This window comes from Chrysemys picta, chromosome 4, assembly GCF_011386835.1.
Source record: "Chrysemys picta bellii isolate R12L10 chromosome 4, ASM1138683v2, whole genome shotgun sequence".
Lineage (NCBI taxonomy): Eukaryota > Metazoa > Chordata > Testudines > Emydidae > Chrysemys > Chrysemys picta.
Genome location: NC_088794.1, coordinates 128,795,880 through 128,817,973, shown reverse-complemented (window position 1 = coordinate 128,817,973; position 22,094 = coordinate 128,795,880). Strand labels below are relative to the sequence as shown.

General features: G+C 37.7%; 1 protein-coding gene across 11 annotated transcripts in view; it reads left to right on the top strand.

Moving 5' to 3' along the window:
- Positions 1–22,094, top strand: part of ATG2B (autophagy related 2B) — a 77,955-nt gene that overhangs the window by 8,282 nt on the left and 47,579 nt on the right. For 5 of the 11 annotated variants that reach the window (XM_065593559.1, XM_042858683.2, XM_042858684.2 and 2 more), the window contains exons 3-17: positions 1,878–2,030; positions 2,760–2,862; positions 4,553–4,715; positions 5,296–5,475; positions 11,407–11,503; positions 12,349–12,396; positions 12,534–12,716; positions 13,686–13,840; positions 14,707–14,821; positions 15,370–15,631; positions 18,961–19,111; positions 19,832–19,924; positions 20,119–20,307; positions 20,935–21,208; positions 21,772–21,874. In XM_065593559.1, coding sequence (XP_065449631.1) covers positions 1,878–2,030; positions 2,760–2,862; positions 4,553–4,715; positions 5,296–5,475; positions 11,407–11,503; positions 12,349–12,396; positions 12,534–12,716; positions 13,686–13,840; positions 14,707–14,821; positions 15,370–15,631; positions 18,961–19,111; positions 19,832–19,924; positions 20,119–20,307; positions 20,935–21,208; positions 21,772–21,874 — 2,269 coding nt within the window. The other 6 variants (XM_065593560.1, XM_065593558.1, XM_005307022.5 and 3 more) reach the window with 4 other exon arrangements.

Sequence of the window (22,094 nt, the reverse complement as noted above, 5' to 3'; positions counted from 1 at the left end):
AGACATCATAAAGAAGTGACAAAAGGCATAAGAAAATTTTTTTATCTTTGAAAGTCCTATTTGAATAGGTTTTTTTTAAAATCACATATATTTTTGTTGTTCTATGTTTCATTCTAATTTATTGTAATAGAACTTAAATCTTAGGCTAATTTTACTTGCTAATGTCCATCTAAGAAGATATTATCTTAAAAAGAATGGTAATAATAGGCAGTAATAAATAGGAGGAATGGCCTTCAGTTTGGTGCTGGCGTCTAATATTATGAATAAGTATGTGAAAAGTAATACATTATTCTTTGTACTAGCTCTTTACTTATAAATGGCTGATCACTGTTTTTGTGGGGTTCAGGAAGGAATTTTTCACTGGTCATGCTTTTCCTCTCCCCTGTTGTCAATGAGCTTTATTTTACTTTTTTGCATGGATGTATGGCTGTCCTTTGCGGTCACTAATTGTTTAAAAATGGAGCATGTAGGAAAGAAATATCGTCACCAAGCAGCTACAGCCACAAGATTAATACCTGGTGTAGGGATTTTTTAAAAAGAGATCTATCTACCTTGAGGTAGCTAATCCCATCTGAAACACCACTGAGGTCCTAACATGGATGCAGTTTAGTATCTTTACTGTCGTGTTAGCCTCAGTTGGGCTTGTCTAGAGTGGAGCTTTTACCTCAAATTAATTGATGTGCCTTGTCTAAACTACACTTTTAATATGAGCAAACGTCCCACTATTATCAAGTTAGCTGTTAGAGATGACCATCAATTGTGTTATCTGGCAGCTAGTAGGCCTAGGATTGACCTATATCAACTAACGTGTTTGTAAAGGTGTCAAACAGCGTCTAAGACCTTGTCTAGACTAGCATTTAAAGATGTGATGTTAGCACATTTTAAAAGTCTAGTGTAGATGAGACACATTGCTTTTAACACAGGGCAAACTGGTCGAGTCAAATTCTAGGTTCCCCCTTAGTGTTTAACTTGAAGCAGTTTAGCACACGTTGAGGGCACTGTGCCTGGTCTAGCTAGACTTTTTAAACATGCTATTAGCGTGTACTAGCTAATGTGCTAAAATCACACCTTAAATCCTAGGCTAGCTGAGGACTGAGTGGTTGAGTGATTTTTCAAATCTGTAAAAGCAGCAAAGAGTCCTGTGGCATCTTTATAGACTAACAGATGTATTGGAGCATGACCTTTCGTGGGTGAATACCCACTTTGTCGGATGTCGTCTGTTAGTCTATAAGGTGCTACAGGACTCTTTGCTGCTTTTACAGATCCAGACTAACACAGCTACCCCTCTGATATTTTTCAAATCTGGTTAGCTGCCTCAAGGTAGAGATGGTCTTCCTATAGATGTGGACAGAATCTAGTACATTTTTGGTTGCTACCACAATGTAACTAAAAATTGGTGCTCTTCCCTAATACCCGGAAGTCATCTTCAATTACAGCTACCTTAAGGAAGCTAACTCCATTTAAAGAACAACATTTTTTCTTAGGCCTTGTCTATGCCTAGTCTTGCCTACAGAAATCACACCAGTGTAATTAAAAAACTGTTTTAAAAACTGATTTAGTTCAACCAGTGCCAACCCTTCAGTGGCCCCACTTACACTGGTTTAAAACTGGTTATATTGATTTATCTTGCACCTATAAACTTACCAACAGAAGCTAAAAAGAAAGAACCCATTTTTAAATTGATTTGAGTGTGTCCATGCAGGGGTTTGCACCAGTTTAACTACCTGTTTAAAATCAGACATGTAATTAAACTGGTGCTGCTTGTGTATAGACCAGACCTTTGTCTAGATATACCAAACATATCATTTGTTTGCTTTGGGTTTGTTGGTTTTACATTTATGGCCAAATGTATTTAAGAATTTTGTCTTATTCTACAGCATCTGGTTCAGAGCCTATGTATTGGTCAAGTTTTATGACCAGTAGTATGCAACTTGCAAAAGAATGTCTTAGCCAAAAACTGACAGATGAACAAGGAGAAGGGTCTCAACCTTTCGAAGGGCTTGAGAAGTTTGCAGAAACTATTGAAACAGGTATGACTCTGCTATGCACTTGTGAATTAACATCTTAAGTTACATTATGTTAGTCTACACCATGCCATGATATTACAAAATGAGAGCTCACTTGCAACTGCTTCTCTTCTCTCTCAACTTTTTACCTTCTAACAGTTAAAACAGGAGGAGAGAGCCAGGAAGTAAAACCACAGTAGTAAAAAACAAAAAAAAACCACCCCAAAAATCTGTTCCTGTAGTGTGCTGATTCAGCTGTTCATTAGAGCCAAATTCTCTCAATCATACCAGTATACATTTGGATAATTCCTTTCATTGACAGAACTGACTGGCAGAATGTCTTGGTTCTGGCAATGCTGATTTAGCACATCATGTGACAATTGGATCAGCATTGGTGTTAGTAGCCCTAGGAGGAAAAATCTGGTAGAACAGTCTTCTGTACAGTTCATGTTTTTATTTGAAGAATCAGACTTAACATAAGAAGGCATTGGATGCATCTTCTTCAGATTGCTTTACATTTTTTGAATGTCCAACTGGAAGAAGCTAAGACTTACTGATAGAAAACTAGATTCTCATTTGGAATTGTGATATTGTATTAGGATTATAAATAACTTCTAACAATGAAATAAATATTAGCTTTCAATCAACAAAGAAGAATTGATCTTTTTATTCATATATTAAGTCATCAGTGTGTCTGACTGATTTTAAATGGTCATGGTGTAACTGTATTGTCTTCTGGTTTCCTCGCTTCAGTTCTAAGAAGAGTGAAAGTTACCTTTTTAGATACTGTTTTGAGAATTGAACATGTGCTGGAAAATTCTAAAAGTGGGTCTGCACTTGAAATCCGAATTGAGAAGTAAGTGTTGCTTAAAATCAACATTTAAAAAAAACAAAACTGGATGGCTCTTACCTTTATATCCACAGATTTACACACAGGCACACATCTCCTCACATAGTATAGTTCTGTAGTCCAAAGCTTATGCTTCAGGGGTAAAAAGAGCACTGTAGATTTCAGGCTTGGGTTGGAGCTTGTGTTCTGAAACCCAGCGAAGGGGGAGTGTCTCAGAACCCAGGCTTCAGCCCAAGCCCGATTGTCTATACTGCAATTTTTAACACTGCAGCGTGAGCACCATGAATCTGAATCAGTTGACCTGGGCTCCGAGACTTGCTGCTGCAGGGTTTTTGTTTGTTTGTTTTGTTTTCTGTGTAGACATGCCCTAAATGAGTGACTAGATTTTCTTAAATGGTCAACACCCAACAGCTCTCATTGTTAAATTGGGCCACTCCATTTAGGTGACTGAATTGGAGCTTAATCCTTTAGAAAAATCTGGCCCCAGTTGTGGATACTGAGCACTTTTGAAAACCTGACCTCACAATTCTATATTTAGGAAAAAAGCCTTAATCCTGCAAAAGTACTAATGTACCAGATCAGTAGAAATCTAGCTTTTGCGTGACCTGCTAGAAGAACCCACATACAGTGTAAAGCCAATTGTATAAATAATTGAAACATGTGAATTGTAGATGTTCTTAAGGTATTTATTTAGCTTATTTGACTAATAAACTCATTTTAGTTGGTGCCATGATGAAAACTAAAGTATCTTGCAGAATATTAAAATCACTACAAAATAATGTTTTTACATACACAAAAATGTGGATGAATTATAGTTCGTTCTTAAACAAATAACAAAAAAATCGTTGTTCCAGTTGCTGAGTTCAGTTCAAGAGAGAACTGGTCAGTAGACATGTGTATCTGAACCCCTGCACTCCCCCCCCCCCTTCCCCCTTAAAAATCCCCTGTACATTAAAAGCTACCCTTACACAAACTGTTTTGAAGAGAGAACATCTAATTCAAGTGTTATAACAGAGTGGTGCTGTTTGAGTTATTTTAGTTAAGATAAAATTATGTGTGTTCCCATTGTAAATTATATAAATTATAAATTATATTTCTTAAAATGTCTACTGTTCTTCTATTTACACAATTTAGCGGTATTTTAATAGATAACATTTCATTTCAGAAAATTTAGAAGGGTGAATTTGGGGGATGTCCTAGGCATAACTTAAGTACTGTTAATTTATTAAACAGAAATGATTGACGTAAAGGAAAGTGTTCCATCCAAGTAGTTCTTTAAGATTATATATATATAAATACATATGTTGTAGATTTATCCATTCCAAAACCATACTTTAGTCATGAGACTAGAACGCAGTTACAGATGTCTTAATGTAAACAAATAAAAACAGTAATATAGGGCAAACTTCTTCACTTTGAGATACGATTAAACAGTAAATAGTAGGATCTCATATTAGGACACATTGACTTCAAACGTATAGCGCAACTGTTATTACTAGTGTCCTGCAATAACCTCAAGATTTCCACCCATTCATAGAAAGTGGTGGTTTGTCCTTTCACATCAGTCAATGTCCTTGTAAATAATCTATGTAGAGAAAGCATATATAAACATGAACTATAGGCTAAATGGCACAATAGAAGGTAAACGTGTGCTTGCCATCCCTACCATGCTTATTTCCCTGCTTTTGTCTCCCAGAACTATGTACTGTGATGAAACTGCCGATGAATGCTCTGGAATTAATGTACATCAGCCCACAGCTTTTGCTCACAAGTTACTTCAGCTCTCAGGTGTCTCTCTCTTCTGGGATGAGTTTCCAGCGTCAGCAAAGTCCTCTCCAGTGTGTTCAGCTACACAGTTGGTAAAAATAAATAAATAAATCATATAAATATGTAGAGTTGATGAAGGATAAAATATATTGTATTGTAATGTACATATAAGCCTAATATTGAAGTACAAAGGAATCAAACCTCTTCTTGAAACAATGTTTAGGTAGCCCATTGCACTCTTAACTCATTTACATTAGTGGTTCTCAAACTTCTGAGCCCAGCAACCCTTGTGAATTTTTTGTCAAACACTTATATTATGTAAGAGTGGAGATGGTGAGGTCTGAAGAGCAAAATTATAGAAGACTAAAAATAGGGCATACAGTACTGGAATCTCACTGCAACCTTAATCTGTGGAGAGACACTTCTCTCCATAATTTGCTATTCAAAGAAAAATTCCATCACTTCCTGACGCCTCAAGATTCTGAGTGCCGTTTGATACCTGTTTATTTAAAATTTGCTAGTAAATATGTTTGTTAATACAGATGTCAAATTTTGCTTTTATGTGAAACTGTTTATCGTTTACTTGTAGATTTATCGGACTTGTAGATGTATACTTTCTGACACATACTAGGATGCATGCTAATTGCCTCTTTTCCCCCTTGCATTTTAAAGGCAGCGGAACCAAAGCTTTCCCCTAGCTGGAACCCAAAAATTGTGTATGAGCCACATCCACAGTTAACCAGAAACTTGCCAGAAGTTGCTCCTTCTGACCCTGTGCAGATTAGTAGGCTGATTGGTAAAATGAAGTTGAGCCTTACATTAAAGCAACATGAAGTACTTCCTGGAGCTAAGGTTAGCTGTAGTTTTATATTCTTTAACTACCTGGACACAGTCAAGTAGCTATTTGGTTTTGGTTTTTGCCTACTGCAAAAGTTTTGAGAGCTTTAAGGAAAAAGAATTGGTTTGGGCTATGTTTAATTTTGCTAATTTTATTTTAAATTATCTGCATTTAAAGGTAAGGCAATAACCCTTGTTAGAACATCTTTTCTTTAACCAACAAGGTCCTAGAGTGCTGAGAATACATTGTGGAATGCATGGAAATGCATGTCTAAACACCATGGGCAGATTTGCTCTGTTCTCAAGTGCACACTTATCAGGGGAGTGCACACTCATAACTGAGTGCAGAATTTGTCCCAATATGCTTTTGGGGGGTCTTATTTTCTTTGGTAGACAGGCATGTTGACCATTTTCATGCCCTACTCACAACGTCTACCAAAGCAAAATGTAAAAGAAGCTATGATAAATCATTTTGTGATCTCATTTAAATTACTTTCAAAAGTACAGACAATACAGTGATGTCTGTTTCTTAAACAAGGTGCAGTGTATCTTAGAGACAGTTTGAATTCTATGTATTGCAGTAATTCCTGAGAGAATTGCTTTGTTTTCATGAAAAGTCCTGTTGCTACCCATTATTTTTTTGCTCTGTGTATTGTAGCCTCCTCATTTTGAAATTAAAAAAAAAATTATTGATTTAAATCTGGTTGAGGCTTGCTTTGTAAAACTAATTTGAAAATTTATGCTATTGAAATTTTAGATTAAAATTTACAGTGAATTAAATTATAATGCTGTTTTTTAAAGTAAAATGTCACTACTGGTAAGGTATTTTATTTGAATTTTCCAAAACTTCTGTAGACAAAACAGAAGTATTGAAAATATAAGGCCCTGATCCTACAAGCACTTAGGCAAGTATAAACTTTATTCACATGAATATTCCTATTAACTTCAATAATAAAATTCATTCTGAAATCATCTTCAATGAAGTGTACTCACATTTGTGGTTTATAATGTGCTCTGATACCTGCACACAAATGGTAAATGATAGAAATTATTTTAAAATTTAAATTGAAAATACAATTAATTGAAAAAAGAATACATATAAAATACAGAGATCAGAAATTACTCAATATGGTTTCCACTACAGTGGGGAACTTTGTTACATATCCTGCAGTTGCTGGTTGATTTTTTTAGAACTTTTTTTGTATTTTTTCATTCAAGAAAAATTCTTGACATAAAGTCCTTGTGGCAACATTTGCTGAAAAGGAAGATACCATAAAAATGCAGTGTGTGAAATAGAGAAACAAATTATTATAAGATATTAAAAGCTCTGTGGTTATCAGTTCTAGATTTACTAATAGCTAAGTGCTTTTCTGCAACCCTTTTAAAGATCAAAAGATTTCCTACTGTCAATCATTACGTTTATTTAAAGATGGCAGGAAAAAAACCTCTTTAGTTCAAGATCTCCGTATAGGACTCTGTGTTGCACTTCTATTTGATGATCTGTCCAATGCCGTAAATAGAACACAGTGCAACATTTCTGGCATGCTTTGTGCAGTGTTGGGCATTGTAGTGGGAGAAACACTGAACAAATCAGTTGGTGTCGTAAATGGTATTGTGATTTTTTAAGTCTAATCACATTCTGTTACTGATTTTGAATACTGACTTCATCTTTTTGCATTAACTGTATACAAAATACATTTTAACACCAGTCAGTGAACACTATACATGTTACATAGTGTGCAAAATTAAAAAGTGAGCTCAGTTTTGATTTTGGTTAATTCATTAAATAGACTATATATATTCATAGAAATAGAGAAAAAGTATATAGAATGTGCAATTGGTTTTCTTCTTCAAAACATACAGTCTAGTCCAAGATTTCCTCCTGATGTGTGGTCTGGCTTCTTTATATAAATAAGGTGTTTACATTAAATCTATCCAGATTTTAACCCTCTCAGGAATGAACAGAATTTAATTTAATTTCAAGTGCTAGCACAATTTAATAATTTGAATCTTCTTTCCAGTTTTCCCAAGGAAAGGAAAAGGCAGTAGGAGCCAGTTGTAACATTTTGGGGGTCCCCTAGACCAGTAAGGGGTTTGGTCACTGCCTGCCTTGTTACCTTAGCTGATTTATGCTGTGCTGCTTTGGTTCAGAGCCCTAATCCTAGCAGCCTGCCCACAAGCATAAAGTTCTGGCTTTCACCAGCCTAGTTACTCCTTGCAGGGTGACCCCAACAGCCCTTTGAATCCCAGGTCTCCCTAAATTCATCCACTATGAGTTCGTAACTACCAGACCCTCAGACTTTTCCTCTCTGGTTCTTCAGCTCCGAAGGTGTGAAATCCAGCCCCTCTCTCCCCCTCCTCCCCCCCGCAGACATCTTTGGTGCACACACTCCCCACAAAAACAACGAGGAATCCTTGTGGCACTTTAGGCCTGGCCTACACTGGGCGGGGGATCGATCTAAGTTACGCAACTTCAGCTACTTACTGTGGTGTCTTCACTACGGTGAATCGACTGCTGCCGCTCCCCCGTCGTCTCTGCCTGTGCCTCTCGCTGAGCTGGAGTACAGGAGTCGACAGGAGAGTGCTCAGGGATCGATTTATTGCGTCTAGAGTAGACGCGATAAATCGATCCCCGCTGAATCAATCACTGCCTGCCGATCTGGCCGGTAGTGAAGACATACCCTTTAGAGACTAACAAATTTATTTGGGCCTAAGCTTTTGTGGGCTAGAACCCACTTCATCAGATGCATGGAGTGGAAAATACAGTAGCAGGTATAAATACACACCACAGTTTGTGCTGCAGAGACCTGCTTGGGGTAAAATAAACAAAATGTTATTTAGTAGAAATCACAGATTCAAAGATGATAAAGTAAGAAAGAGAAAACATATACAAGTTACATAGTAAACAAACATAAAGACTCAAACTTCAGGCTTTACACTTCTACATTTAGATAAAATCCCTGTTCTAATGTAAAATAGCTGTTGCCTTTGAACACTGTTCTGGTGTACTCCATGCCATAAAAGAGATCCAGTATTTCATAGACAGCACCCGCTAAGTGACTGTCACTCAGTTTCTGGGGATGAAAACTTCAGTTTTAAGCATCCTTTTAAAAAGGCTTTTCTCTCTTTTTATTTTTCTCTCCTGGCATGTTGACTGAGCTGTACTAGAAAATTAGGTTGTCTTAATTAATATAATAATAAATAATATATGGAGATATACCTATTTCGTAGAACTGGAAGGGACCCTGAAAGGTCATCAAGTCCAGTCCCCTGCCTTCACTAGCAGGACCAAGTACTGATTTTGCCCCAGATCTCTAAGTGGCCCCCTCAAGGATTGAACTCACAACCCTGGGTTTAAGAGGCCAATGCTCAAACCACTGAGCTATCCCTTATATCACTCAAGGGTGTGAAAAATGTATATCACTGAATGTATATCACTGAACAGCGTACTTAAACCGTCCTAAGTTCCTCTGTAGAAAGTGCTAAATCAACGGAAGAATTCTTCTGTCAACCTAGCTACAGCCTCTCAGGGAGGTGGATTGCCTATGCTGATGGATATTAGGAAAAACTATTTCACTGGGAGGGTGGTGAAGCACTGGAATGGGTTACCTAGGGAGGTGGTGGAATCTCCTTCCTTAGAGGTTTTTAAGGTCAGGCTTGACAAAGCCCTGGCTGTGATGATTTAGTTGGGGATTGGTCCTGCTTTGAGCAGGGGGTTGGACTAGATGACCTCCTGAGGTCTCTTCCAACCCTGATATTCTATGATTCTATGGGAGAATCATTGTTGCAGCTGCGCTACTGTAGTGTTTCAAGTGTAGACAAGCCCTGAGAGTGGGGAAAATTCCCTCTTGTGTTGAAGCAAGGATGTTTCAATGTCTTTCCATTAACTCTAATGGTCTACTCTTGTATTGTGTAAATGACTCTTGGGAGGTGCCCTCCCACTCTCCTTCACTGCCCTGTTGCCCTATAGTTACAATTTCCTATATACACATACATACATAACCATGGTCTGCATACATATCTCATAATGGATATGTCTACACTACCCACCGCATTGGCGGGCAACGATCGATCCCCAAGCCCCCTCCCGTTGACTCCTGTACTCCACTGCCACGAGAGAGACAGGTGGAGTCGATGGGGGAACAGCAGCAGTTGACTCAGTCTAAGTATGTTGACTTCAGCTACGTTATTCACATAGCTGAAGTTGCGTAACTAAGATAGATTTCCCCCCCACCCCCCTCCAGTGTAGACAAGGCCAATGACCATAAAGTTCAGAACATTACAATCTTTCATAAAGACTGTTCCCATTATATTTGTACAGTACAATAGCTTTGCATACAATCAGGTGATTTAACTGCTTATTTAGGAGGTGGGAGTTAAACCTCCTGTTCTCACATGGTGTGTCTGGTCCCTGACTTTCACACCATTGTACAAATAATTGTAATTGGTTAGTTGCTTTATGTCCTTTAGTTATGTGAGGACTTCGCATGAGCATTGGTGTATGTCACTAATAAGTATTTAGAAAGCTGAAAGAGATAAGAAATTATTAATGAACTGTAATTGACAATATTTATTTTTTATTTTTAACAAAAATATCAAATATGTGTATGAACTGTAGCAACTATAGAAAGAAACTTGTCATGTGTCTACAGTAATGTTATCTCTTTTGTAAATGTTAGTTGTGGTACTCCCTATCACAGGACATCTTTCATGAAGACTACTTGCTCCAGCAAATCTTTTCTCCAACATATAACACTTGACAGTGGAGCAACAAGTGAGAGTGTAAGGGGTTTTAGAATTGGACCCTAAATCTGTATGAACCCTAAGGGAGTAATCCTACAGCAAACATTGGGAACAAGCTCAGTTTATGGTGCTATCTAGTGGTCTGGAGAGAAATAGTTTAATTTCCTTGTTTTGTTACTGTTACAATTTATAATAAATCTTAGGTATAACCCAACATTATTTAAGAAAATCAGTAATTTTGTATAATATAGATAGGTTAGTATTTATGTAAATATTATTTGAATTTTTAAGGAAATGTACCACATAAGGTGTAAGTTTCACTATTCTGTATGTAGTACATAAAATAAGCCTTATGTTGGTGCCATTAATTACATGCAAGAGTATTAAAGAAACAAAATTGCTAACTGCTTAATAAAGATCCTGGATTTTCCTCCAAGGGTGCATGTTTTTTGTGTGGTTTTGTTTGTTTTGTGTATAGCATAACAAAATAAATAGTCATTGGCACAGTAGCAATGTTTTTCGTAGAACTGCTATGAAACCCAAAGTTGGAAGCAACTGTACAGTTAAATTTCAGGCTGTTCCCAATTGGAAGAATATGAAGGTTCAATCCCAGATGTTGCAGGAAGACTGTATCCTTCAAAGCTTCCAGATATAATCTGCAGTTCACTTAAAAGCAACAAGGAGGTGGTGGCAGAGGAGAGAGTGAAAGAAGGAGAATAAGGACTTTAGTTCACTTGCCCTACAAAGCAGTGGTTCTCAACCAGGAGTACGTGTACCCCTGGGGGTACACCGAGGTCTTCTGGGTGTACATCAACTCATCTAGATATTTGCCTAGTTTTATAACAGGCTACATAAAAAGCACTAGTGAAGTCAGTACTGCTCTATATATTATACACTGAAATGTAAGTACAATATTTATATTCCAATTGATTTATTTTATAATTATATGGTAAAAATAAGAAAGTAAGCCGTTTTTCAGTAATAGTGTACTCTGATTTTGTAAGCAAATAGTTTTTAAGTGAGGTGAAACTTGATGGTATGCCAGACAAATCAGACTTCTGAAAGGGGTATAGTAGTCTGGAAAGGTTGAGAGCTACTGCTATAGAGTGATGCTGTATACTATCTAGTGACTTATAGTTGATTGGGGAAGCTTAAGGGACATGTCTTTGTTCTAAGAATTTATAATTTTTTTTTTTTTTTAAGTTGGATGTAGATGGGGAGATAGACTCTATACACCTATTCCTGTCACCAAGGCAGGTACATCTTCTATTGGACATGTTAGCAGCCATTGCTGGACCAGGCAAGTAAACATTATATTAATATTAAATGTGTATTTGATGAGATAGAAAGCAGTAAAGAAAGCTTGCACAATAAGCAAGTCCCTGGATTATGTACATAGTGATTACTATACCAGATTATTAATATTTATTATCTATTTGCATAAAGATAAGACCTACAGGCCGCAATCAGGTCTCCAGGCTTCATTGTTCTATATGGTGTACACATATGTAATAGCCTCTTTAAAAAGAGCTTGAAATCTTAGTTTCTGCTGCGCTAACAGGTGGAGAATACAATCAAATGTCCAGGGAAGAGGAGTGGTGGAGGGAGAAAAGGACAACATAACCGTGAAACAGTTTTGTTTGGTATAATTTGGACCAGAGTGGTGTCCATCAAGTCCAGCTGCACTGATGCAACTGTGCCGCAGAAGCTCTTCCGCCAACATAACGCTGTCTACGCAGGAGGAGGGGGTTTAGCGCTGTGGATTTTTCATGTTGATATAGGTCTGTAGTGTAGACCAGACCTAATATAACTATGGATGCTCCCATTGTTCATCTAAATGTACAATCCTTTTTGGAATCCTAGTGTATAAGATAATAAAACTTATTTAACTGGATCAAGTGTATAACTAGATATATTCCCAACGCTGCAAATTCGATTACTATGTCAATTTAGGTAATGATTTTAAGATCCTTGGAAGAATGTTGGAAATATTTTCCTATTCCATTGATTAAATGGGGCCAATTCGTGTTATAATGTAAATTATAGATGATGTTCCATAATTCTCTAAAGCCAACATAGACTAGAACTTTTAAAAACAGAATCTGTAACTATTCTTACTACATAACCTCAAAATCTTCTTCTTAGGTTTGGGCGTAATAATACAGAAGGAAAAGGAGTTAGTTTTCCATGCTGGTTTGTATTTGGAGAAGTGAAAATGGAAGTTAAGTTCATAAAATGTCAGTCAGTTTTCTGACTAGTTGTTGAAGTTTTCCATGGTGGAATGGAAAGGAAATACAAATTGTGTTTCCATTTCTTCTGTTTGAATACAGAGAGCCCCAGCAGGATAGAATTGTCAAATAAAGATAGAAAGAACCGACCAATGCAACAGGAGGATGAGTATCGGATTCAGATGGAGCTGAAGCGTTACTTAAGAAAAGAATCTTTGTCAGCAGGAGCATCATCTGAGCAGAGCTTTTATGAGACAGAGACCACCAGAACACCTTCTAGCCGTGGTGAGTATGAAACATGATGCCAGTATGTCAGACAGCCTAGCATCAATGTCATGCAAAATAATTTTTAATGTACAGTGCTAAAGCACTCTTGATCTCTCAGAAGGGCAAAATAACAGTGACCTTTATAGACTTATTGTCTATCACTAATTATACCCTTAAATCAGGATATAAGGCCTATTCATGTTACTAGCCCAGACTGAAGTCATAGTTCATTTGGGGCATTTAATAGTTTGGACGCTAATACACAACGAAACAGACACTAGGTCTGTAAGATCCCTTTCAGAACTAATGTTTGAAGGAACTAAGTAAAATATAGAATACTATAAAACTTTCTTTTGGTTTTCTATTATAAAACCTAGTTTAAACATGCATGTACTGGAGGAATGTATTTGGATTTAAGACAGGAATTTCATGGAGAAGAAACCTGGAATCTGAAAGATGTCAATAATTAGATTAGTACAGCTCCATTAACAAAGGTTTACAGTAGTCTATTATTTTATCTGTTCTTATATAATTTATTTTATGATTGTTTATATTAAATGTGAACTGCTTTACTTTTAATTTTGAGCCCATGGATAATTTGTTACTGGTTTTTTTAGGTGCCAATTCATATCTGATTCAGCATGGGAAGTGTGAATTAATCACTGCAACCTGTAGCAGTCTTAACCTGAAAATGAAAATAAATGGAAACATTTTATATTATGTGTATACTCATAACATTGCTGGAATTTGGTGTTTTGTGTTGCCTTGGTCATGCACTCTTTTTTGGAAAAATCTTTTTTTCTCCTTGGTTATTATTGGGCTTCAGTATAAGTGAACTAGGAAATGCTGTCAATAAACTTTTAGCTAGTTAATGTCATATCCAGACTATTTTGTTTCTGCAGCTATGATTAATTTGGTGTATTATAACTAAAGTTAATGTTTGTCATTAGAAAAAAACCCTATTGATTGTACATAATTTTTCCTTAGAAGAAGAAGTTTTCTTCTCAATGGCTGACATGGACATGTCTCACAGTCTCTCCTCTCTTCCACCTCTTGGAGACCCACCAACTATGGATCTAGACCTGTCTTTAACTAGTACATACACTACTACACCAGCAGGTTCTCCATTGAGTGCTACAGTGGTATAGTATTGATTACAGTTAATATCTTCATAGAGTAAAAGTTTTTTTTTTCATACTGATTCCTGATTGATAATGCCTATTGAAAAATTCTCAGATAATAGAAAGTACACACATATTAAGATTTCTGTTCCAGTGGCATTATCAACTAGCAAATTGTATGGTTCCTTAATGCATAAAATCACTTTCTGGCTTTCCTTTATTAAGGAGTTAGGTAGATTTTCAGTAGTAATTCCCACAGCAAGCTGCAGCTTTGAAACCTGGGATTTCCATAAGTTATGAATTTGTTTGGCTAAAAGACCAGGAAATAGGCTATGTAGGTTTCCAAGCTGCTATAAGTTTATGTGGAGTATTTGTGACACACCCTTGTGCTACATTTCTGTGTTTTAATATACAAGGCCAGGAACAGAATAAAAGCACCCAAAGTTGTGGTATTGCCTAAGTTAAGGTAATAGCCTGTAATTCAGCAAAGTATTACTGTGGTTTATGTTCATCCCTACTCAGTTCTTATGCACATGCTTTTAATTACTTTGCTGAATGGAGGTCATACGGAGCAGAGCAGTTCTAGTTTCCTTTGGGTAACAGAGGAACATGTGTTAGTTGTGAGGGCAATGTTATCTCCCTTTCAGAAATACAAGGGGAAGATCATCATCAGAGCTAAAGAATGTAGCTTGACACCCAGATAAACAATAGACAAACTATTGATTAATATACCATGAAAATGACAAGCTGGAAAACTACTTTTGATAGCATATATGTACAAGGGTCTTGCATACTGTTTTTTGGTCATACGTTACTGCTTGCATTAGATTAATCCTTGAGAACTGTTGTGTTATGCAGATGAGAGTTCAGCTACATTTGTGTTTTAGCTTCAGCCAACTTGGGGTGATTTTCATGACCCTAATAAACAAGAACCACCACCACCACCAAGAAGTTCATCATTTACACCCAGTATTGTTCACCAAACTCCTTTAAGAAGGACTTGTAAGTAAAAATGTGTGTTTACTTCCTAGTCATTTTATACTGTTGTTAGACATTTTTCATTGTTGTTCTGAAACTTGGCAAAAGGGCATCAAAATCCAGAAGACCAAAATGTGACCTTTCCCTAATTGCTTCTTCAATTAGTGTGTAGTCTTTTCCTTTAGACAGTACAGTTTATAAAGGTTATGCTGAGTGGTGCATTTCATGACATGTCTATTGCACAGATTCCTGCTTAGCTGCCTTCTCAAAAGTGAGTGAGAGGTTTACATGGATGTGCTTCATTTATGTGGGGGATTTGGCCAAATTTAGAAATGAGGTAAGGGAAGGTAATGTCAACAAAAGTAGTTCTACACAAAGTGTAAATCTTCTATAATTAAACAAAGACTCAATATATTACAGTGTATACAATTCGCCTTATTGTGATTTGCTTAGTTTTCATAGTTTGACATTTTATGCTTTTCTTAAGGCTATGTTGGTAAATGTAATAGCTGTGCAAGTTGCTATTGAAGACTAACTTTTAGTAAGAAATTAAATTTAATTTTGTATTTCAGCCCTTCCATCCAGATCTGTTTCAGTGGATGAATCCAGGCCTGAACTTATTTTTAGACTGGCACTGGGCACTTTCTCAGTATCTGTACTTCACATTGACCCTCTACCACCACCTGAAACGTCACTGAACCTTAACCCGCTGACACCAATGGCACTGGATTTCTTTACCCAAATAGAAAAGATTGATCCAGTTAAGTTTTCAACAGAAGATTTTCTGTCCTTCCGAGAAGTATTTGCAGAGGCTTGTTCTCATGACCACCTTAGGTACAACTTTGCCTATTAACTAATACAACAAACAAAGAACCAAATATTCTTTTAAATAAGCTTTGACAACTTAGGTTTATGTCCATAAATATTTGGAATCAAATCATACTTTATTTGAAGTACTAGAAGTTTGTTTTTTCATTAAATGTTAAAATAGTTTTGGACGGTTTGAGTTCCAAAATGAAAAAATCTCAGGAAAAAAAGAGAACCGTGTGTGCACAACTCATCCTAAATCTCTTCATGCTGAGATTGATCAAGACAGATGCAGGTTCTGCAATCAAACACACAGTGTCTGGAGCATAAATCAGGACATTTCTCTGTTTTATACAGCGTCTTTAAGAAATAGGTATAGTTTATAGAGCAGTCTTTTATTACACAAGCGGTCTGTGGTTTTGAGTGAGTTTGTTTTTCTTTTGTAGTGCAAAATGGGATGTCAGTTGGGGCACAATAAAAAAGTGAACAAAATCATCCAGGAGTCAGGAACCAATTTTTCCATGGCATAATATTGCTAAATTACAGTATGTGCATTGTAGAGGTTTTATGTGTTCCTCTGAAGCATTAGGCATTGGTCACTGTTGAAGGAAGAATAGGTGGATTCCATTATCCTAGGTTCCTAATGTCAGATTCTATTGTAAGTACTAATGGAGTGATACTCACACATCAGTGGTTCAAGAGCCAAATTAGCAATTAATGTTACCCAAAAGAGCCACAGTAGTGTGAATTCATGGTTTCATTTACTATTATATATATTATTATCACAGCAAAATGACTGTCCTGACCAAGTATTCTACAGTTGGTTAATAACATAGTAAAAGCATCCTGATTAGTTAATAACTTAGATTGGCTAATAATTAAATCACACAGAGCTTTAATATCATGTGCTGCAAAGAGCCTCAGTAGACACATTAAAGAGCCACTTGCAGCTCCTGAGCCTCAGTCTGAGTATCACTGTACTAATTTATTTCTTTCTAGCATACATGTACATATTAGGGCTGTTGATTAAGCTACTCCTGGGGGAATTCTGTGCCCCTGCAGGGGCGCAGAATTCATACTTTATGCAGATTTCTTGGCTCCCCTGCAGAAAAATGGGGGAGCGTCTGTGGGGAACACACGCTCCTTCCCCTGCAGCCCGCACGCATCTGCTGGGAGCAACCGGCAGCAGAGAGCAGATCGCTGCGGGGGGGAGGAGGGAGGCTGGGTGTGTGTGCATGTGTCTGTGGAGAGAGGTTAAGGTGGGCTTGCCAGGCATCCGGTTTTTGACCTGAACGGCCGGTCGAAAGGGAGGCTGGTGGCTCCGGTTGGCGGTGTGGCAGGGGCTGAGGTAGGCTACCTATCTGCCCTGGCATTGCACTGCTACTGGAAGCAGCCACCAGGTCCCTACAGCCCCTAGGCACTGGGCAGCCAGGGACTGGGAGGCTCTGCGCACTGCCCCCGCCCCGAATGCGAGCTCCACAGCTCCCATTGACCAGGAACCGCAACCAGTGGGAGCTGTGGGGGGCGGTGCCTTCCGGCATGAAGGCAGCAAGCACGCACAGAGATACCTGGTCGTCCATACGCCTAGAGGCTGCAGGGCTCTGGTGACCGCTTCCTCGGAGCCACGGTAAGAACCACCGGGACCCCGCACCCCAAGCCCTTGGCCCAACCTGGAGCCCCCTCCAAAACCTTTCATCCCTGGCCCCACATCAGAGCCCACTCCCCCAGCCCAGATCCCGCACCCCAACCCCTGGCCCCAGCCCAGTGAAAGTGAGTGAGGGTGGGGAAAAGTGAGCAATGGGGGGGGCAGGGCCTCGGAGAAGGGGCAGGGCAGGGGCGTTCAGTTTCCTGTAATTAGAAAGTTGGCAACCCTAGGTTAAGTTGGCTGGGGCTGGGCACGTGCCTGTGTGTGAAAGAGTGAGAGAGACTCACTTGGTCCCTCTTGCTTACTGTTGCTGCATCCCAGGCTTGGAGGCATAGGGCTGTATGAAGCAGGCTCTGTCCCTGAGGCAGAGATGTAACAACTAAGGCTAGGTCTACACTACCCGCCTGAATCGGCGGGTAGAAATCGACCTCTCGGGGATCGATTTGGGACGCCGAATCGACGTTCTTACTCCACCAGCGGAGGTGGGAGTAAGCGCCGTCGACAGGAAGCCGCAGAGGTCGATTTTGCCGCCGTCCTAACAGCGGGGTAAGTCGGCTGCGATACGTCGAATTCAGCTATGCTATTCACGTAGCTGAATTTGCGTATCTTAAATCGACTCCCCCCTGTAGTGTAGATGTAGCCTAAGAAGGCAGGCTGCTAATGTTCCCATTCTTAGTCAATTAAGGCTCCTTTACCTTGCCAGAGTGGTGTAAAGGTGCCTTATTGTAAATGACAGTAACGGAATCCTCAGCTAGGAGAGTCTATGGGCTTTCTCGCTTTTTTTTCCTGTGCCAGAGAGGCACAGTGTGGTTAGATTACAGCTCAGGATCTATTTTACTTAACCATTTAAAAAAAAAAAAGCAGGACAATGATTAGCAAAACTGTGTGAAAGTCTGAGTAATTTAAAGCGACATTTTACTTTACAGAACACCACAATAAAAGTAACGTAATGTAAATGAAAATCCAGGATTATAACTGGAATGCAGTGTATTGGCTACCAAGTATGTGCAGCTTAACTTTCATGTGTTTAGGAAATGCTGAGCAGTTATTGTGATTTTTTTTTTTCTGTATGGTAGTTCAAATAAATAGTAAACTAGAAGCAGGCAGCATTATCTCCTGCAAATGTAAACAAACTTGTTTGTCTGAGCGATTGGCTGAACAAGAAGTAGGACTGAGTGGACTTGTAAAGTTTTACATTGCTTTATTTTTGAATGCAGGTTTTTTTGTACATAATTCTACATTTGTAAATTCAACTTTCACATTAAAGAGATTGCACTACAGTAGTTGTATTAGGTGAATTGAAAAATATGATTTCTTTCGTTTTTTACAGTGCAAATATTTATAATAAAAATAAATATAAAGTGAGCACTGTACACTTTGCATCATGTGTTGTAATTGAAATCAGTATATTTGAAAATGTAGAAAACATCCAAAAATATTTAAATAAATGGTATTCTATTATTGTTTAACAGAGCGATTAATCGTAATTAATTTTTTAAATCTCTTGACAGCCCTAATATATATGTGCGCGCGCACACACACACGTGTGTGTGTGTGTATTTATGTGTGTGTGTGTATATATATATACACACACACACACACACACACACACACACACACACACACACACACACACCAGATGTTTCTGAATTTTCAAAGTGATTACAGCAATCCATTTTATACATATTTATATCTTTATTTCTCATAACAGATTTATAGGTACTGGCATCAAAGTCTCTTATGAACAAAGACAAAGGTCTGCTTCTCGATGCTTCAGCACAGATTTGTCCATTGGGCATATGGAACTACTGGAATGTCTTTTCTCTACCGACTCCTGCTCCATTCAACCTCACTATACAGAGGTAATTAAAAATACCTTTGTTAGCCAAGCACCAGGGCAACTGAAATGTTAACTGGAGAGGTTTTCAGAAGGGAAATCCTACACTACTCTTAGAATTTGAAAAGTTAAGATTACTAATTTATTGTATTTTTTTAGTGATTGGGTAACGTTAAGACATGTCTTAAATTTTAATTGAAAACTCAGATAATGATCAACAGTGTCCTCTTCCCTGCCACCAAAGGATCAAGCCTGTAGAGTTCTCTAATGTTTTGTGTGTGTGAAGCAAAAGGAACTCTGCTTTGAAAATGAGGTTGAAACATTTTAAAGAAAGTGCTGCTTACCACCCCATCCAATTGGGCAGTGGGCAGGTTTTCTTTGGTGATTGCTCTTGGCCCACCTGCTCATACTCAGATTGAGATGAGTATATGATATTGGATTCATGATGGTGGCCCTAGTTGCTGTCATTCAGGTACTATAGTCCATCTGCTCCCAGCTGTGCCTGTGCTTGTTGATCACTTCCTATCTGTCTCCTCAAATGTGGTATGTGAGGCTCAGGGCTTTCTGGGCAGTCTCCCCAGTCTGAATCAGAAGTTGTGGTTCTTTATTGGATCTGTGGCTATCAAACAAGCAGCTGAATACTGGATTGGCTGGCAGCTTGGGCCAGGTAGCCTATACTTTTTCCTGCTCTCTAGTTCTTTTGTTTGTTTTACATCTATTAATTATTTTATTTTTTATTTTCAAGCTGCTAACATTTCATTCTGAAAAAGGAAATGATGCACATCCTCTTTCATGCCTTCAGCTCCATTATAAGCACTCAGATAACAGAGGACCTCAGGTAAGGTTGAAAAAAAACCCAACCTGACTGCATTGTTGCATTATGCTGTAGCATAATATTTTTTCTCTAATCTTTAAAGGTAACTTTATTAATCTTGATAGTTGCATAGAAAGATGTATATTGCAAGCATCCTTTGTTTTTGTAACTTATTTTTCAGTATTTCGTTGAGAATATTGATATACTTATTTTTGTAGGGTAGTCAAGGAAGACTGAGCTCTGTTCCACAGAAAGCAGAATTACAAATCAAGCTAAGTCCAGTATTTTGTGAACTGGATATCAGTATTGTGGACAGACTAAATTCTTTACTTCAGCCACAGAAACTAACCACAGTGGAGATGATGGCATCTCACATGTACACATCTTACAACAAACACATTAGTCTGGTGAGTGAAATTAATTTGTGTGCGTGCTGGCAGGCCTGGAGCTACCAGGAGGCAAAGGGAATATTTTGAAGGGGCTCAAAATTGTCTGGCCAGAATATGTACAAAGCCATCCAATGTAAAGTAGTGGGGCAGTGGCAGATTGAAGAGTCGTCATCCTTTTATATAAATTATAAATAACGACACATTAGCCAAATTTTACTTTTTGAAACTCTTAAAATCCAAGATTTTCCAGGGATCTAACTACCCCCTAGCCTCTTGGAAGGTTGTTGTTGTTTTTTTAAGGCAGGGGCCCCAAAATACCCATTTGATCTTCCAATAATGGGAATCTAGAAGCAGCCCTGCACTGCTGGTTCAAATTTTATACCTATATAGCTCTGTCCTGAATGTCTTATTTTTTTCAATCCTGATTTAAATATAGAAGCTTGACAGTACCTGTTCTAATAGCTTAGCAAAAAAAAAAAAAAGTATGGGTGGTCCAGATTCTCTTATAGTTCATGTACAGTACTGTATGAAATTGTATAAAAAAATGCAGCTTTACCTATTATAACCATTGTATCAAGTCAGTAAAGTTTGTTTGGTTTTTTTAATGCTGCTTCTCTAGTTTGTTTTTCACCTTGTATTTTCTAGCACAAAGCGTTTACTGAAGTTTTTCTGGATGATTCACGTACACCAGCAAACTATAGAATTTCTGTGCAAGTCACTTCACCATCATTAGATCTTTCTGTTCGCTTCCCTATACCTGACCTACGATCAGATCAGGAAAGAGGACCATGGTTTAAAAAATCACTTCAGAAGGAAATCCTTCATCTTGAATTTACAGATATGGAATTCAAGACTGAGTTTATAGGAGGTTCAACTCCAGAACAAGTTAAATTAGAGCTTACCTTCAAAGAGCTAGCTGGTAAGAAGTACGAATGTTATATTAATGCTATACTTTTCAATTGTCAAACAGTCATTTGGTTGACAAAGAGGTCTTGTAACTTTAAATAGAACTTTTGCCCTCTTGAGAATACAATTTTCATTTTGCACTTAGGAGCATTTTAGATGTTACTTCAGTTTCCGGTATTTCTATGATAGAACCTCAACCCAAGTTGAAGTATATGTCTTAACATGATACAAAACTGAATCATAATCCCAACTAATTAAGCTTGGTGTTTAATGTTTTTAGTTGCATTATATAATTAAGGTTTCTGATTCTAGCTGAAATGTACCATTAAATACAGGCAAAAGCTTACTAAAGTTAAAGTAAAGTCTTTCTGGGTAATACAGTTTGTAGTTGTTGTTAGGATAAAAAGAGATACTTAAAATGTGACTTGTTTTACTGGTGTTGCTAGAGCTCAAGATTGTAAAAGCACTAGCTTCAAAATTGTTAAAATCATGGAGCAGGGTTCTGCTCAGCTATACCTGCAGGCAGACTCGGCCCCTGTATTTTTGATCTTTCTACAAACTTTTCTCTTATTTAAGGCTTATTTGAAGAAGATAAAACAGAATCTTCAATAAAGTTCTTTCAAGTGTCCAGTGGCATAGATGGAGATATGATATCATCTGACAACTTTGATTGGCCACGGTAAAATATCTTTAAGTTTTCATCATAATTCATTTTAAAATCAACACTTTCTCTAATAACTAATATAAACAAACAGTCCGTGAGACCACTACATTAAACATCAGGCACAAAGTAAGAATTTGTCATTATTGAGCCCTGTAATTGAATAGAACCTAGAGATGAAGAAATCTTATCATGCAGAAATAACACAGATCTTTATTAGTGGATAATATGACTTCTG